Source organism: Talpa occidentalis, unplaced genomic scaffold (genome assembly GCF_014898055.3).
Source record: "Talpa occidentalis isolate TD23 unplaced genomic scaffold, MPIMG_talOcc4v2.1 talOcc4.3, whole genome shotgun sequence".
Taxonomy (NCBI): domain Eukaryota; kingdom Metazoa; phylum Chordata; class Mammalia; order Eulipotyphla; family Talpidae; genus Talpa; species Talpa occidentalis.
The window spans coordinates 69933532-69951888 of NW_023603184.1; the positions used below are offsets into that span (position 1 = coordinate 69933532).

General features: G+C 38.7%; 1 protein-coding gene across 26 annotated transcripts in view; it reads right to left on the minus strand.

Moving 5' to 3' along the window:
- Nucleotides 1–18357, minus strand: part of NCKAP5 (NCK associated protein 5) — a 1249968-nt gene that overhangs the window by 110654 nt on the left and 1120957 nt on the right. For all 26 annotated transcript variants that reach the window (XM_054699647.1, XM_054699644.1, XM_054699660.1 and 23 more), the window contains 2 exons: nt 5640–5741; nt 838–1026 (listed from right to left, as the gene is read on the minus strand). In XM_054699647.1, the coding sequence (XP_054555622.1) occupies nt 838–1026; nt 5640–5741 (291 nt within the window). The remainder of the gene's footprint in view (nt 1–837; nt 1027–5639; nt 5742–18357) is intronic.

The window sequence follows — 18357 nt, forward strand, 5'->3', positions numbered from 1 at the left end:
ACAGAGTAATTCTAGTACTAAAACACCTGGTAATGGAGCTCCTGGCATATAAGTAGGGATATGCTTACCTGCACCTAAGCTGTGGTGCCTGCCGTCACTATAGTGTTTTCTCCCTGTACTATACTATTCTCCAATATAGAGTCAATTAGTTTTTATTGGGTTATAGCTTTGATTAGAGGAGATCAATTTGATATATGTTATTTCTGAGAAGTCAATTCCTACAAAGCTAATGATACCTCTAAATTTTTGGCCATTTATTCTGAGATAACACACTCCTTTTTTTGTCTAGAAAAAAGCTTTTCCTGGAGTTTTCTTGGGATGCTCAGTCTGGAACAGCTTGGCACAAGGCCTTGCTCACTTTCATTTGTAGGGTGCATTCACAAGTCTCCCTGAGCATCACAGCGACAGAGGATGTCCATAACACTAATTGGAAATGTCTGACTTGGTGTGAACACGGTCAGTTCTATTAGACTGGGGCTCCAGGATACAGTTTGGTATCAATCTGGGAAGTTGGTAGGGATTTTCTAAAGTACAGAAGGGAAATGTCTTCTTTTTCCAGGCAATCTCCCCTGATGTTTAAGTCATGTATATCAACACATCATTCCTCTCCTCACTTGCTGGGGTGACTTCTAACTAGTAACCTTTTTGAGCTGGTTTCCTCTATTAAATACTGAGAGAATAACATCTCCTGAGCTAGTTTTTGTTAGACTATAGAAGCAGGAATTCAGTAAGTGGTCATCTCCTTACTAATGTTCCCTCTCACCTTCTACCTTCCTACCAGAAAGGATGATTTTCTGGCTCACTCTGATGCTGAAATGCCTTGAGAGGAGGCCTTACCCTTTTTATGAGGTTCTTCCCATCATGCCACGTGTAGGAGGAGCCACTGGAGTACTCGCTGCAGGTGCTTGAAAGAGACAGTTCACTGCTGCTGCAGCTATTTCGAGGATAGAGATGACCAGGAATGACAACCCCAAAGCCAGGGCATTTCAAAGCAGGGGCTCCTGATTTGGCATTCAGCTGGCATTCCTGAAAAGGCAGGACAGCTCTGAGCTAGGACTTTGCTTAGGGGAGAGTAAATACCAACTCAACCTCATAGTGAGGTAGGGAATGCTGTACAGTGATTAGAAGCACAGACATTGGATTCAGACAGGGTTCAAATCTTTGTGCTACCTTTTACTAACTAACTAAGGGATATTATTTAAATTATGAGGCTACATTTTCCATTTTAAAAGGGAATTGTGATAATACTGCCTACCTACAGGTGACTACAAGGGTCCAGTGAGCTTCTGGGTACAATGCATATGGCCCAGTAGCTGGCTACATAATTGCTTAGTTATTACAAGCTACCTTCATCGTTAAGCAGAATTATCAGTATTACCATGGGAATTTCTCATTTTACCCAGTTTAGCTGCTTAAAGAATCAGATCAACATCAATATGACTGTAAAGCTACAAATGGATGAAGATAGAGTAGCATCTTTGAATGTAAGAACATGAACATGGGACTGAGAATCTGGTGACCTGTATCTCTGGTTACACCTGGCACTGAATCTGAGATCTTGAGCCAAGGAAGCATTTAACTGCCATGGACTTTAATGGTCTCATCTGTAGAGTGGGGCAGCTCTACCACATCACTCCTCTGGTGAACCCCTACAGGGTTCTGACAGCATCATTCTAAGTCAGAAATCAAATATCTGGGAAGCCATGTACAGCAGAACACTATTTAGGAACCATGAGGCTCTGCTGTCAAAGAAAACAGGACTTTTCTTATTAGCTGGCTGTCCAAACCAGAAAGACTCTCAAATCAGATAGGTCAGGGTCCCACATGGAAGACTCAGGCACTTAGAATTCTAATGAGTCTGTGAAAGGCATGTGAGAAAGTTACAAGCATTCCTGCACATCTCGACAGCTACATCATAGGCCCTAAAATAACAGGTGAAGCTCCACAAACTGGACAGGGTAAATTAATTTAGCACCCCAACCACTAGATTGCAATCTCTCCATTACCATCTCCGGCTAGTCTCCTATCTCTAGAAAGCTCTGCCTCAGAAACCCTTTGATGTGGACCCATCTGTCTTTATGTCATTTGCAGAATGGCACAGCCTCTTACTTATGCAATTCATTGACACTTTAAGGTGCTGTTAGTACCTGAGTACTTATCACTGTTCTCCAAATGCAATTCCAGCTGATGGTGACTAAACACCAGCTTGAGGAAGGAAGATAATGCTATTCTGGGAGTACTTGTGGTAAATGCTAGGCCTATGTATGGACTGAGACCTGTTTAATTTGCTTTCTAATCAATATCCATAATGCTTACTAATGTTAGTTTCAGTATCAGGCAACTGCCTTGCTATAGATAGCTCAATTTCTGCAGCATAAGAGTGATCTAGAAATGCCAAGAATTTTTACTACACTATTTCCTCCATGTCCCCCTGAAATTTGGTGTCAATATCATGAAGGGAAAAACTGTCTTAAAATCCAGCTTTCCACAATATTCATTGATTTGTGACCTTGTTTATTGCCTGAGTTTAGGGCACTTCATATTTGTCTCTGAACAGCTGCCTACAAGCACTGATCCTGTCGCCCAGGGCACCTGGCATTTGTGCTCGTCGTACACGTCTGCACTGTGCCTTGAACAAATGTTAAACATCACAGGAAGCTCTACTTCTACTTGTATGCTTTCCATGTCCTCCACCCCATTCTCTCATATTTTGTTGCTTGAGTAAGCAGAGGGGTAGTCTTTATTTAGGATGATTTCTGCTCTGACAGATATGTTTACTCTCCAGAGACAAGCTTGTCTGTGTCCTGAGAGATCATCCAGGCCTAAACTTCTCCAGTGATCCCTTTACACTGCACAGCTTTTGGTTAGGGCTTATATTCTGACTTTCCCAAGATACTGAAGTTTATACATGAGTTCTGTCTTTTGCACTCATCCCTTTCCACGACACCTATCAAAACTACACCTATTTTTATGACTCAGTTCATTTCCCAGGCCTATTTTAATAAATAAGCACACTCGTCCAGTTGCCACCCATGTATACAGATGTTGGAGTCAAATGATTGGAAACTAGAATAGGAAGATGAACAGGAGGAGGAAGAAACTGCTGTCACTCCCCTATCCTTGAACTTGACTTGCCCAGCTGTGATGAGGGACACAGCATACCAGGATGCTGGGGAAGGCTCATCACTGTCATTGGAAGCATGTGGGTGTGGGGATAGTTAAGCAGAGAAACTTCTCTAGTACAGGTTTTCACACTTTAATGTACATGTGAATCACTGGGATCTTGTCAAATGCAGTCTCTGATTTAGTAATTATAAGGTGGGACCTAAGATGCAGTCTTCTTAACAAATTCAGGGAGTTTGCTAAACGCTGGTGCAGGTACTGTGCTTTGCATAGGAAGGCTGTTGGAGAAGCTGTGAGAGAAGCTAACCTCTTGTGTGGGTGACCTGGTGATTGTTGTACCATCTGACAGTCTGATCTGGGTAGTGCAGAGCAGGATGAAGGGAATGGTGAGCCAACCCTTCCTACTGGGAAATTCTCCTCCCTCTCCTCCACCTTGGATGATTAATGTTTGATTTTAATTAGGGAACCAGAATCTCTGATACCCCCTTTTCCTGGAGTTCCCTTCATCAGCACATGGTTATCATGTAGGATTATCTATGCCCGTGAATCTACCTAAGTTTTGTGGTTGAACACTTAATCTCCAAGGTCATTTATTATCTTTGAATCCTGGATGTTTCAGTTACAAACTCTTTGACCTTAGGAAAACTGCCTAACTCCTCCATGCCTCAGTTTCTTTGTAAGTAGAAATAATGAAAGCACCTACCATATAAGATCATTGTGAAGATAGGGCAGCCTCTATCTATTATTATTATTGAAATGTTGCTATTATTGAAAATGTTTTTTATGTACATTTGTCTTAATGTTTCAACTAAATCCTAAGTTTCCACTTTCCCAAAGGGCCTGGGTATTATACTTCTTGACAGTCTGTTAAAAATGGCTGGAGGCTTACACATTGGGACTGCACAGAGCAAAAGCCAAGTGGGCACATTTTGTTTCTGGCGATTATTACTGTGAGTTTTCAGAGTGACATACCAGAAGATAGCCCTTTCAGTTATCATTCTAGCCAAGAGATGTTCTCAAAAGTTGTTTCTTGACACCAAAAGAGTACATGGTCTTGGCCTTCTGGGTAGATACCTAGGATCATGAAGTGTCTTTTCTCATTGGACTCCTTAAACATTCTTTGCCATGCTTTTCTGTGGTTGTGGTCTGCTGCTACATAGTTAAGAAGACAGCTAAAGCAACAGAGTTCTTCATATTGCCCTAATATTGTTAGTGGATAATGTGTTACCCACATTTCATTTATAATCTCATTTAATTCTCAGAAATAGAAAAGTAACAGCATTATACTCATTTTTCAGATGGAGAAATTGAGGCATGAAAATGTCTCTTTCTTGCCTATGGTGTTCTGCCAACACGGCATTCTGATACCCAGCTCAGGTCCTGTCACTGTGGCCCCAAATGAGGCTTCTGATAATGTCCTAAGAACTCGGGGACATTTAAAGAGCACCTAGGATACTACTGAGAAGAACTGTAATTAGTAATAGATAATGATTATTATTAAAAGCCTTCTTTGCCAAAAATTGTATTTTGGCTTTCATTGCAATTAATTATGTTGACTCAATGAGAAAAATACATTTTGGATAGGGCAAAGAAGGATTATTAATGTGAGTTCCCTGTTTGCACTATCCAAAATGTATTTTTCTCATTGTATGGTTTAGATTGCCACCTGGAATGACATCTGCTTTAACATCCTTACTGTGAGCTATCCAATTCAAAAATCCGTAAGTTTATTTAAAAAAAAAATACAGTGATAGAGAATGAAGGCAAACTTTCTTGGATAAAAACTTCACATGTGAAAAAATTCCTGACCTTCAGGCCATATTATACATTGGCTGCCACTAAGGTTGTTATGAACATCTAAAGTGCCAGCATTCCCACTAAAATTGAATTCCAATCTAACTTTATAGTATTTACCTTTGATATAGACTATTCTATCTACCCTGATACAATTATACAGTAAAATAAAAAGCTAGTTTATCCACAGATGTTCATCTGTCATTGTTTTAAGCTTAACAGTTCTTTCATATATTTATTTAGCTCCTGTGTTTTTGAAGTAACTCTTTTTATGTCAATGAAATTTAAAAGCCATGTTGGTAAAAGTTTTGCCAAATAAGCACAAAGCTCACCCAAGCTAAAGGAAAAAATGCACAGCCCATGAATTTTTAAAAGTTCATACATAATATATCATAAAAGTAGGATGAATAATATGGGACATGGGCTTTAATAAAAAGCTCCTTGACCATTTCTCAGGGACTTTGAGATGTAATCAATACCCAAAAATGTATCTTGGGGACAAAGTCAAGATTTATGATATTTTTGCCGAGAGTGACACTTTTTGCTTACTTTATCAGCTGGGGGACATGATATTGAATTTCAGGAAACACAAGAAAGGGAAGTATTTTTATCTGCCTGACAATGCTTCAAGGATGCACTTTATGGTTCACTTGTGACATCATATTTGATGGAAGGAAAATAACAACTTAAACAAGTGTTCTGAAGGCAACAGGAAAACTCACGTGCATCTCAACATCAGTTTGTGGCTGCGTGAGACTTCGACTTCTTTCCGCTTCTGAAAGCAAATCTCCGGATGAAATATCTAAGATTCGGGAGTGAAGTTTCTAGGTAAAAATAAGTAGAAACACTGAATAATAATGATTTAATTGTTTCAAAATCCTGACTTGGATAACTAAATGTCAAAAGAGTTGATATTTCTAGATTAGATAATACACACCATATGAGAAAGTTTATTCTAATTTAACAAAATCCCATAAATATGTGTGCAAACTAGTTTAAAAGCAATTATCACACTTCTATAATCTTTCAGCCTGTGTTTGAAATTAAGAAATACTAAACAGTAAATACTAGAAAAATTGTGAATATATCAGTATGACTATTGGCTAGTATTAAAAGTAACTTTTGATATTCACATTAAAGATCAATCACCATGTTAGCCTTATAATGCTGAACAGTGGTTAAAATCTGAGTGAATAATTATAAAAGTGATGACCTTATTTTTAAACAGCACTGATCTTGTGAAACCTTCCCTTGGACACACTTTAACTCAAAGTCATTAATGTCATCTGTTAGGAACAATTAATGTGAATAGGAAATAATTGCATCAGGGACCTGGGGACTTAGAGGATTTTGTGCATTAATATTCACATGCTATTAGATTATATACTCAGTTCTTCAGTTTTGCTTGGGAGACCTGATGAACCAGGGGCATTTCACTATATTAATCTTTATACTAATTACTAAGGCTTTTCTGTGAACATTAAATTTGATCTGTTTAATTGCAGATACAATAAAGCCTGCGATTTATGTCAAGTGTTTCGGCTATACTGATGACATTTAAAAATGGTACTTGTAGCTTGGTTTGTCTTGGGTACAACTTTTTTGACTTCAGACACTGAAAAATCAAATCAAGTAAGTAAATAATGAGGCTAAACATTCCTCTCACCTCTGAAAACTTTTTCTGTTACTGTCCCTCCTGGAAGGCCTTGCTGCATACTAATGTTGATCTGGAAATATCTGATATTGTCTCCCACTAATTAATGTTAGGATCATCTTCTCGTGTAGGGGTAGCCTCACAGTTACTATATCCCACCTCTGCCAGCAGGGATTGCAAACTGCGATGAAATGAGTCACATTCACTCTGATCCCTATTTGACTTCCTTAAACTTGGGAGAGAACTCCTTGTACTCAGTTGGTCACTCAACAAACACCTATTCAGTATCATTTTAAGGGTGAGAACTGAAGCAGGTCTGTGGCCACCCTTCCGCAGGAGTGAAGGTTTGCTTCTGTTTTGGATCAATTCTCCTCCTCAGTGGTGGAATTTCAAATAACTATTTGTCTCAAACTTATACTTTTGCTTCTCTTGATTCATGTTTGTGGGGACACTTTCACAAGAAGGGGAATGAATCCTAAACTAGCTGACTGTTATTCTTAAAATTTTAATTTCTCCAAATAAATCAAGACAACAATAGTAGCTAGAACCCAGATGTTGTTTCTGTGCAATTTTTATAATCCTTCCCTTTTCAAACAGAGTTTCCTGATGGTAAAGATCATTTAATCCCCAGGACATGTACCCAATTGATGTTGGTTGTAGCCTATAAAGATATCTTTATGTTTTTCCCAACCATATATAGGTTTTAGAGATTGAGAGAGTGCCAAAAGAATTAGAACATTCTGAGAACTAAGAATGCATTTATCAATATGCAAGCAGTCTAAGGAGCTGTGGGAAATGACATTCAACAAAAGAAATGATGATTTTGAGTGGTATGTCATGTGATTTTGGAGAAGAGTTCTTATAAATCAGAGATCTGATTTATTATTACATGGTTCATGGTTACACTTCACTCCTTATCAGCCTCCTATTTTCTGCTTACGTGGGTGTATGTAAAAGTAATTCTTTTAAATGATGTTATATTTTAGTGATTTTTTTTTTTTTTTTTTTTTTTTTTGTGTGGGACCCTCGCCGGCGGCCTGGGAATGAACCGGCACTGCAGAGGCTGTGGGCACCAGGGGAGGCCCAATTTTAGTGATTTTTTTACCCCAGTGGTCAGTTACCGCCAATGAAATTAGTAAGGTTGTGTGGGAGAGTGTTCAGGTCCTACGTTAAAGAGGTCTGAATTCCAGCCCTCACTAAGGTACAGGTTGTACCAACTCTTGGGGAATATAATTGAACTTCTAGGCCTTAGATTCATCATTTGTTACTAAGGGACAGAGGTGGCTACTTAGCCTACTTTACAGAGAGAGAGATATTGCTAGTCATAAAGGTCAATAAATAAGATAATAAGCTAAAATTCCAGCAAATGGAATTAACTGTCTTAACTGAGAGTTGGTGGAAGGAAATTTCTTAAATGCTAAGGTACAAATGAGCCATTTCTTATTACGGTTTCCACACACGTAAGGCAGGTAAAAATTAACTTGGAGGAAAGTAAGATCTACTGTGGTAGGTCGTGGGCAAGAAAATGGTAAGTAAATCATCCTTCTGCACAATTTCCCTTAAATAACCTCAAAAGTTTGAGAGTCCAGAGATGTTACACTTTTTATAAGAATTTTTATGAAAGGTTTATATTTTCACATTAATATGTATGTATTTAATATTAAACATATTTTGGAGAGAAATAAAATGAAAATCACTTTTCAAACTGTTATCTTGCCTATCTGTCATTTGTGTTTAATTCAGATTAAAGAAAAAAGGGTAGGTAGAATGTATACATGGAAAATTCAATTCGGTCCTTGTGAGCAAGGTCTAACTGACAGGAGAATACCACGGCCTCTTAAAAGGCCACTTGTTTAGTTAAAGGGGGATTCACTATCACATACCCATCCACAGTTCCTGTTTAATGTTAGTGTCCACCTGGATGAACTATCTCACCTGAAATACTTGTGACTTGAAATCTATAATCTGAAAATTCAGATGATACCTGGATTTATCTATATTCTTTTATGATTTAGACATGAGAAGTAGCAAGATCATTCAGTACAGGTTTGAAATGGACCTCATATCCTCTCTTACATTATATCAGTAGCTGAGATGCTACATGGCATAGAAATTGACTGTTACCTCACAGTTCTCCTACTCAGAGGTCAGTGAGAACTTTTCACTGAAATGCTTGAAGGTAATATCTTTCTTCTGCCAGACTGGGTTCATTGTCTCTGGAATGGGTTCTTCTGGATTCTGAGCTGATGCTTTTGTCTTTTTCTCCACAGCATACTCTCTTTACTCTTGTACACCTATCTAGAACTTCCCCACTATTCAGAACTGCACTAAATCCTGTCTGTAAGCTTGTCATCTCTAGCCCACAGTGAATGCCCTGCCCAGCCAGATTGTATCACTCCCCATTTTGGCCCTCTCTCTGAAGTACACATGACTGAATTGCTCTTGTGTGTAGGGTCTGTTTTCCTAACAGAATGATCAGCTCTATGAGAATGTAAGAAGTGGCCTTATGTTTCTGCTCTGTCCCTGCGGCAAGCACAGTCTAAGTATCACTGGACCTGTTCTCTTTTCTTTCTGGGCACACAGCTGACTGTATTTCCTGGCTTCCTTTAAAGTTAAGTGAAGTCATGTGACATGGTGGCTTTCACCCTGTGGAATATGAGTGCAGGTGACATCTGTCCAGGCCCAGGACTACCTCCCCCATGAGGTGCTCCAAGCTCTTTCCCCTTTTGCCAGTTTGGCGCAGTCCACTCAGCACCGAAATCTCAGAGGCCATGTGTGAAAAATGGAGCCACAAAGTGGAAGAAGTTGGGTTCCTGAACTGGCAGCTGGAGGAGAGCCACTGTGGAACCAGAGATACTTCTTTTGGACTTTCCACAAGAAAGAAATAAACTTACACTGGACTTGAGCTGTCATTCCAGGGGTTGGTTTGTTTTCATGACTAACATTAATCTGATGGATATTGTCCCCATCCCACAAGACTGTACTCTGTAACATGCAGGACTGTACTCTGTAACATACACACACACATTATCTATATCTACACACACACACATACTCATTATCTATATATGCACACATACATACACACATGCATATATAATGGTTATGTCAGCAGACCTAGGTGACTTTCCAAACTGAGGATTTTTAGCTTCTTAGGGTAGAGGCCTATCTTCTGTTACCATTCAGGAGCAGGTCTGGGCAGTTCTGCATGATGAGCTGAAGTAAATAACAATCCACAAGACTATACCATATACCAGTATAAAATGCCAGGCTCAGCTATGGAGACCTGGTAATGTCACAGCAACTGAAGCACACACTGGTCAGTAATACTTCCTAGATGGTCCTGCCCTCACAGCCAGCTCTGTGTTCTCTGCATGGTTCTGTATCCATAATTTAGAGCAGAGAAACATCCTCCTGGACAGACCATCAAAGATTGTCTATTCTTGTCAGGGTGGGGAGTAAAGGTGGAGTGGCTCATTCAGAGGAGCAGTAACTAGTTTGGCAGCTCTGAAGCTAACATTGCAGTAAGACCAGAGACCAGGTGTGATGGGCCCTTCAGAGCTGGACCAGCAGGATGATTTTACATTCTGTTTCTCTCTTCACTCACAGAACAGCAGGTTGTCTAATGTCCAGTGAAGACTTGTTGCATTTAGCAGAATACTGCCTCTGGGTTTTGCTCAGTACCACACTGTTATCTTAATTTTAAGGTAGTGATTGCAGAGGCCAGGAAGACACATGGTAAGGTGACAAAGCAGATCTTTATCTGAGTAATTTGGGTAGCATGGAAAAACATGCTGGGAAAATCAAGTAAAATGGCATGAAGAGAAGTTTTTGCATGTACTGATGTGATGTTCCTTCCAAACTTTGAAATGGCAAGTGTGAATTTTTTGGTCAGGATTTCAGAAGTTATTAAGCTTATTAAACTTTACATCAGCTTAAGATGCAAAGAAGAAAATACAAGCGAGATTGTTTAACCATCACTCCCTTTTCTTCATTCAGATTTGGCAAAAGAATTAATCTAATACCATAATCATGTATCTCATTATTCTTCCCTCTATTAAAAGTGAAATATCTGAATAAAAGAGAAGTTATGAGAGTGGCTATGACATATATCTGATTAATGAACTCTCCCTAACACGAGTAATTTAGGTTGAACAACAGAAGGTGGATGTGAATTAGTGTTTTTAATCTAGTCTGCTTCCATCCTCTGAATTTATTTAGCCTTGGTGGATACTTCAGTACTGATAGCATGGATCCTACCCCACCCTGGTTTATGTCCTCCAGACTTGCTTTTTCCCTTTCTTGGGAAATAACCTCTCAGTTGAAGGGTAATGGCTTTTATGTCCACAATTCTTGAATTCCTTTTATTTATGAAGTGAGAAGTTCCAGTATTGCTAGCTGATGTGGTGCCAAACATTCACTACTACCCACATTTCCCCTGAATTCGATTCACCAGATACCCCACTTATTAGAGAGTACTTTTTCCATTCTCTGAAGTCCTTGGTAGAACATTCAAAGGAGTGAAGAATTTCTCAGAATATGCCTCCACACCTCTGGTATCTTTATTCCTGTCAGCCCCTTCCTGCTTATCTCAGTGCCTGCTCCCGTCTGCTCCCTGCCTCAGTGCTGTTGCTCTCACCAGCTTGGCTGGTTGTTCATTTGGAGTTGGCCTTGTTTAGGGATCACTTCCTCTCACAAATCTAGTGGCCTGGATCTTGAGCTGATTTCTTGGATGAAGAACTTATTGCTTCCTCATCTTTATCCTTGTCTCCAAGGAGACAAGAGAGTTGATGTTACTTCATGGCTTCCAGAAAGCTTCCTGGAACCCCACTTGGCTCCCTCAACTCAGCTTTAGGCTGGCCCCGGGTCTATGTTTCAGCCTTTTTAATTTCACCACAAGTAGGAAATTCTAGAGTGGGTTATCATGACATCCTCTGAGTATCTTTTGATATTGTGTATGTTCATCAAGATTTGATCTCACTTTCCTAGGTATTCTCTGTTACAGGAGTAGAATTGGTAGGTGTTTAAGAGATTTGTTCTAAATATGGTCCTGGATTAGACAAAAACCATGTGAATAAGCCATATTACTTTTGGTGGGTAATAAATTAGGCAATTTTCAGAGGTATGTGAAAGGCTGTGAGAAGAAGTTCAAGGAAATAACGCAGGACTCTGAGGAAAGTAAGTTCTCTTTGGAACCTTTTTGGAAGCTTTCTCCACAAATGATCATCCAAATCCCCCCAAATTTTACCTCATTTACACCTAAGACTTGCATTTTTGCCATACTCAGAAATGTGTTTTTTTATCAGCCCTTCTAAATCCCATCAAGAGATAGTATAGCAGACCCCTGGTTCACATTTCGTAGGTTTCATTCTGTTCCATTAAGAATTTATTATAAAACTGATCATTATGTAACTATATATTACATAACTGAGTATTATGTGGTTATTTCTTATATTCACAAAAATTTGAGCCTAGGACAAAATCTTTATAGATAAAAGGCTGATGTTTAATTAATTATGCCATTATTTCTATTTTGGGATATAAAGATATAACATAATCTCTGCTTTCCTCTATCATGCTGATGCGACAAAGTGTGCCTTTTGAATGTTCTCCTAGAGACCCTTTAAAAAATATGTCCATCAAGATTTGATCTCCCTTCAGAGTCAGAAATTTTTATGGCTAATTATTTTTTTAGCCATCTACAACAGTCTTCGCTGCAATTATTATTTTCCCTGACAACTTTTAGACTTGCCTTGCATATCAATCTTTAAGTGCCTGAGTGCATTCTGCTTTACTCTGGATGGCGTTTGTGCAAATGACACGGTTCTACATTGGTTATAAAATGCTTTTGAAACAATTATTCCACAGCTATATTCAAAACCTTGTTCAAGGGTCCCTGCTACCATGACAACCTGATTATCCAGTGGCTGCCTAAGGGAGCCGTGTTTGGTTTGGTGACTAGGAAGTTTATTTGGGGTCTCTGTAGCTTAGACTGACGACTGGAATATCTCAAATCTGTCCTGACTTCTGAAAATCCATTATTAGTGCCCTGAGGCCCTGCAGGGTGAGGACCAGTGAGAAGATGGATGAGGATGCGAACAGCAGACCTTGCCCTTGGGAGCCTCCACTCTAATTAGTTCAACAAGAAGCATTTAGGAAGCATCTACTATGTACAGAATCCTGATTATGAGCTATGAACAGACTGGAAGAAGCTCATTAGTGGAGCCTATGTTATCAAACACAGATGAAAAAAACGAAACAGTGCTTAGAGTAGAATATGCAAAAGAGATTGTGGTAAAGCTGATATAGGGGTGGGGATGGAGGTGCGGGTCAGAGTAGTGACACAGTTAAATATATACAAGCTAATAATCGTGCGACAAATGCTCAGTAATATGAGCTTAGCCCTCACTCTGAAACTCCCAAACCTTCTGGTCTTTTCACACATAACAACCACCAAAGAGAATCAGAAAGATTTATTATATAACAACAAAGTGACAGAATGTTGGGGAACAGGAAGTAGGGTTAGGGCTTCCAGTACAGGTCAATCAGACCCAAGAGAGTCAGTTCCTAAAATGATTCACACTTGCTTGACAATCTTAAAACTCCCTGAAACTTCCCCTTTGTCTTTGTCCATGACTGATCTGAGAGAGGAAGTGATTCAGCACAGCCTGAGCCTATTTTGGGATATAAGAGATACAGAAGTACCTTGAAATTTCCATTTTTATCACTAATTATTTTAACAGGTACTTTAATAAGTGCTTTCCAATTGCCCCTGCTGTTTTGTAAAATTATCTGCATTTTACATTTTTAATCAAGAGTTCTTTTTTTTGAAAAGTCTTTTGGATTTTTGAAGCCCTTTGCTTTTTCCATGTAGGGGAACACGTTTTCTTTCTGATTTCAGAGATCTAAAGGGATTGGGGGGGGGAACAACTTGACCTTCTATTTTACCAGACCTATTGGAAATTGCATCATTGGTCTCTGGAGTCCAGCAAACCATTTATTAGGAAGGAATGAATCCTGCCCTGTGGAGAAGGAGGCAATGCAAAGCCTCTTTCTTAATCTTACCTCACAAATGCTCAAGTTACTGTGTAGAAAAAGCTATTTTCTTAATTTTTAGGGTGAAGAACTCAAGATCACCAAAACTAGGGAAGGCATGCAAAGTCACAAGACTCTTCCAGAAAGAGGTAGAGGATTCTCACCCAGATCTGCCTTCCTTCTAAGTTCAAACTCTTTCTACTACATTCTGTTTTCCCCATAATGGAGGGGACCCTTAACCTCATTGGTCTCTTTGCAAAATGAGTGGCTTATTTCTGCCTGAGTGCTAAACCCATTTGATGGATCACTACTATCAAGTGAACTATGCTGTTTTGGGAATTTCCCTGCCCAGTTCTTTTTTTAGAAGTCGGTAATTGTAACTGGGGGGAAAAATAATATTAATAGCTTTGAACAATTATTGAGTATTCTTTTTAAACATTAAGTATATATTTCACATACAGTATTCTTTTAGATACTTATTATAAGCCATAGTAAAAGCCATTATGATCCCCATTTTATAAGTGAAGAAAATGAAATGCAGAATTAAAAATCTAAGGTTACATAAATAGTATTTAAATACCAGGTAGCTGACTGCAGAGTTCATACTCTTATCTCTACAATGAAATCTACTTAATGATAGTCTGTTATAAATAATTAATTAAAATAGCAATATAAATTAGGCATTATGAACTACATAGGATTAAAAAAGAAAAATACCTTTAAGTGATACCTTCACTTACTGAACTGAAATATAATTCAGTCACCTCTTCTAAAACTTACTTTCCTTATTATTATTGTTTAATTGAGATAATTGTCAATACTGTTGATACTGGTGAAGTCATTTCTTTCTTAAGCTCTACTTTGTTCCTGAGGAAACACAATTTTTTAATATCGATTCTAACTGAAAAGTTAAACTAAGGAGAAAACTAGCAAATATTCATACAGGACTCACTGTATTACAGTTGGTATGCTGAGTGCTTAATCATTTTTTTCTTATTTAATCCTTGCAATCACCTAGCAAGGAAGGAACTGTAAAGACTTCCATTTTTTCAGATGTAACAGGAGTTAAATCACTTTTCAGTGAGAGATCACACCTGGACACAGTCTTCAGGGCCGCCTCTATGACACCCCATTCACTAGTCCCTACACCAAGGGCCTTAGAAAAGGACAAGTCAGGAGGCACCCCCACTATCAGGCACTACTATGGACCCCAGCGGGGGCTCTGGGAGGGCTTTATCCTAGACGCAACATCTAAGTTGAGATTTTATGAAAAAGAAATGATTACTCAGGTGAAGAATCCAAAACAGAAAGGTAGAAAGACCTTTCAGGCAAGGCATAGGCAAAGATCCAGAGATGAAAAAGTGTGACATTTTTCTACAAATAGTTCAGCAAGACCACAGAGTCAAACTGAAGCAGGAAATGGTAGGAGAGATGTCTCAGCAATAAGGTATGAAGGGCAAGTCACATAGTAAGTAAGTAGCTGGGCTGGAATGTGAATCCTTTACTTTATCTAAAATTCTTGTGTTCTTCCTTACTCGTTTGCCCACCCACATTGTTTTCTAAAGCTGAACTTGGCTATGAGTCTCTAGTACCTTTACCTCTGTAAACAAACAAAAAATTTTCTGGAAGAAGAGACTAGATGCAATCTGGGAGGAATGTAGATGCAGTGGTTAGACACACACTCATATACAAGAACACACACCTCCTATGTTTTCCTGGTATGTTTTGTCCTTGAAAGGATGGCTAGGGCTTCAATCTAGGGTCCTCACTTAGACTGCAGGTTGGAACTGTGCAAAGAGTTGCCAGCAGCGCCAGATCTCTAATATCTAATCCTGAAGAGACACAGTGACTTCCACACCTGGATCCTGCTGTGCTCTTGTAACTACAATGAGGAGACATTAAGATCAAATGATTGTCGCTTAATACTAGAGAAAATGCCTTGTCAGCATTTTGGGGAACCAGAAAAAAATTTATTCAGAATTATTTATAAGATGGGTTCCCCCTTACATGATTAAAAGAAAGATAAGAACAAAGGGAAGTCAGAGTTGGGAAGATTATATAACCACTGGGTCCTTAACAGGCTGCGAGATATACTCTCATTGCCTTTTCCTGCTGAAACATGTGTAGGAGCCTTATAGATCAGAGTGTGGAGGACAATGACTTTGTGATATGCACTCATCTGCCTTTCACAGCCCAATGTCCTGGTTCTAGCAGGACCAATGCTGAAGTCCCATTCATTTTTATAACATCTGTGAAGACATAGTAAGCAAATGCATTTGGGAGCAGGATGTTCAAGACCCATTGTCTCTCACTTCTCTTATTAGGTGACACTAATTGTACATTATCAGGATAGCAGACGTATTACTTCAGTTTGTGTTGCAGACTTTGCTGCTACAGATCCGCATCATAGTTTCCCTGTGGCTTTATCCCCATGGCAGTTTTTTAAATCCACTGTAACTTTACCCCATGGTAAGAAATGCCTCACAGTATTATAAACAAGCAGTTGAAAATTGTTATTTATGTGGCTTCCTAATAGCAATTTGAAATATAGGGCATAAAATTACTAGCTTACAATATTGTTCAATATTAACAGTGGGTAGGGTAATATGTAAAACAGACATTAAAGGATTAGCTGTAAAATGCGTTTCACTAAGCTAAATCATTTCTTGGTAAATGGCAGTTTCCAGCTATTAATGCAGGATTTATCAAGTCAAGTGGATTTATTTTTATTTTTCTATTAGTTTGCTAAATATGTTATTTATTTAAATTTCAATTTTGAAGATTTTTTTCAGGCATTGTAGGAGAAGCTGTGGAAAGCTAAATCTGGCATAGAAATTATGCCAGATTTTCAAATCAAAATTGTTCCTACATTTCCCTAGCCAATCCTCCAGCGAGATGACTAAAAACTCAATTGTAACATCCAAGATATGTTTGATATGGTATTACAAACATTTCTTTGACAGATTATGGAGTTACAAATGCATATAACAATTCAGTGAAAAGGCATATCCTCTACAAGACATAAAACAATATTTCCACTATTTCTGCTTCAGACCCTACAGGCACCAACACTTTGTCCTAATCAAGCATGATCAGTAAACACTGAATTTATGAGCCAGGCACAAAGAAAGAAGGTGGAAAGAGAAATATGAATCTCCTATGGTCTAAATTGTGAAGTATTCAATGGATATTTGGTGCATAAATATGAATAACATAATCTCTCTATTTTCATCTGATGCAGTCACCCTAATCCTAAAATCATTCTGTCTTCTCAAATCCCTAAAGATTTATTAATTTTCATAAACTGCTTTGATGGAAACTTTCTTAAAAGAGGCAATGAAAATGAAAGAGCATCCCTTTCATTTTAAATCATATGCAACAGAGAATACCAAAAGTGAGTTTTTATTTTTCAAAGGAGTTGGTTATGGATCTATAAATAACTGTTAAAAGAAATGAGCATTATAGAGAAAAGAAACTGTTCATAGACCCATTTTACCAACTATGGGGAAATTCAAATTCCCAAGAAGTAATAATTATTGTAAAATTAAAGATCTGCTTGAGCGCTTATTAGTAAGCACCTGGTTTTGTTTTTTTTTTAAAGATTTATTTATTTATGCATATAAGAACTGGGGTACAGGCCAGAGATGTGGGTTGTGAGCAGATTCACCAGAGACAGAGAGGGGAACAGAACAGGCAGATCAACCAAAATCCACTGCTGAGGGGAGCAGCGGGTGAGTCAGGAGAGGTCTGCTGCGCCATGGGGGTAGCTCCCTGGCTGGGGATCGAACTCGAGCTGCAGAGGCTGCAGACAGCTTTATAGGCTGTGTCTTAACCCCTTGCGCCAGCAGGGAGGCCCAGTAAACACCTCGTTTTACACACATTTTTTCTTAGACTGTGAGTTGAAGACTATGATATCTCTCCTCAAATGCTCCATGTAATAATTCCATGGGGTTCAAACAGCTTTAGCTGTTTTATTTGGGATGTTAAGTTTCTTCTTACAAGTATTTTTCTAGTGATTGAAAACTAGTAAGATTCCCTCTAACCTGAGCACAGAGATATAGTAATTATATAAATGAGAATCACTTATTCAGAAAGCCAAATGTTGAGTTCCAGAAAAAGTCATCTAGCTGGGTATATTACCAAATTGTACCCTAGAGGAAGTCAGGTGCACAAGCTATGGGCATGTTCATTGTGTTATCAAAACAAACGTGGAATCCAGTGGACCCAAACCCTTCATTAGCTGACACATCTAAAACAAAAAAAGATAGTAACTACAAAACAAGCTTTGAACCATTCAGGCTAAGTCCTGGGTTCATCTTCAGAGTTAGCTAACCTCCCCATTTGCTATATCTGTAACAAGCAAGGCAGTATAGCCTATGGTTACATGACTCCAGTTAAAATCTTGGTTTTGTGTGACTTGAGACAAGTAACTGTATCTTTTGTGACTTAGTTGCCTTTAGGAATAGCAATGACAAAACTAGCTCATAGAATCTTATTAAAGAGTTGCTATTTAAGAGCAGGAACTCCTGAATTTATAAGGTTGTGATGAGGATTCAATCTGTTAAGATGGTTGGGGCACATGAAATGCTCAATAACATAATGTGGGTCCCAGTGTAGGAGGCCCTTTGTAGAAAAGGAATTAAAACTTTCAAGGCAGTGATACAACATCATCAAACACAGGACCTTTCTAAGTCCCTCTGTGACCACACAGGCTCACCCCCCAGGAAGCTGACCCTGGCTATTACCTCTTC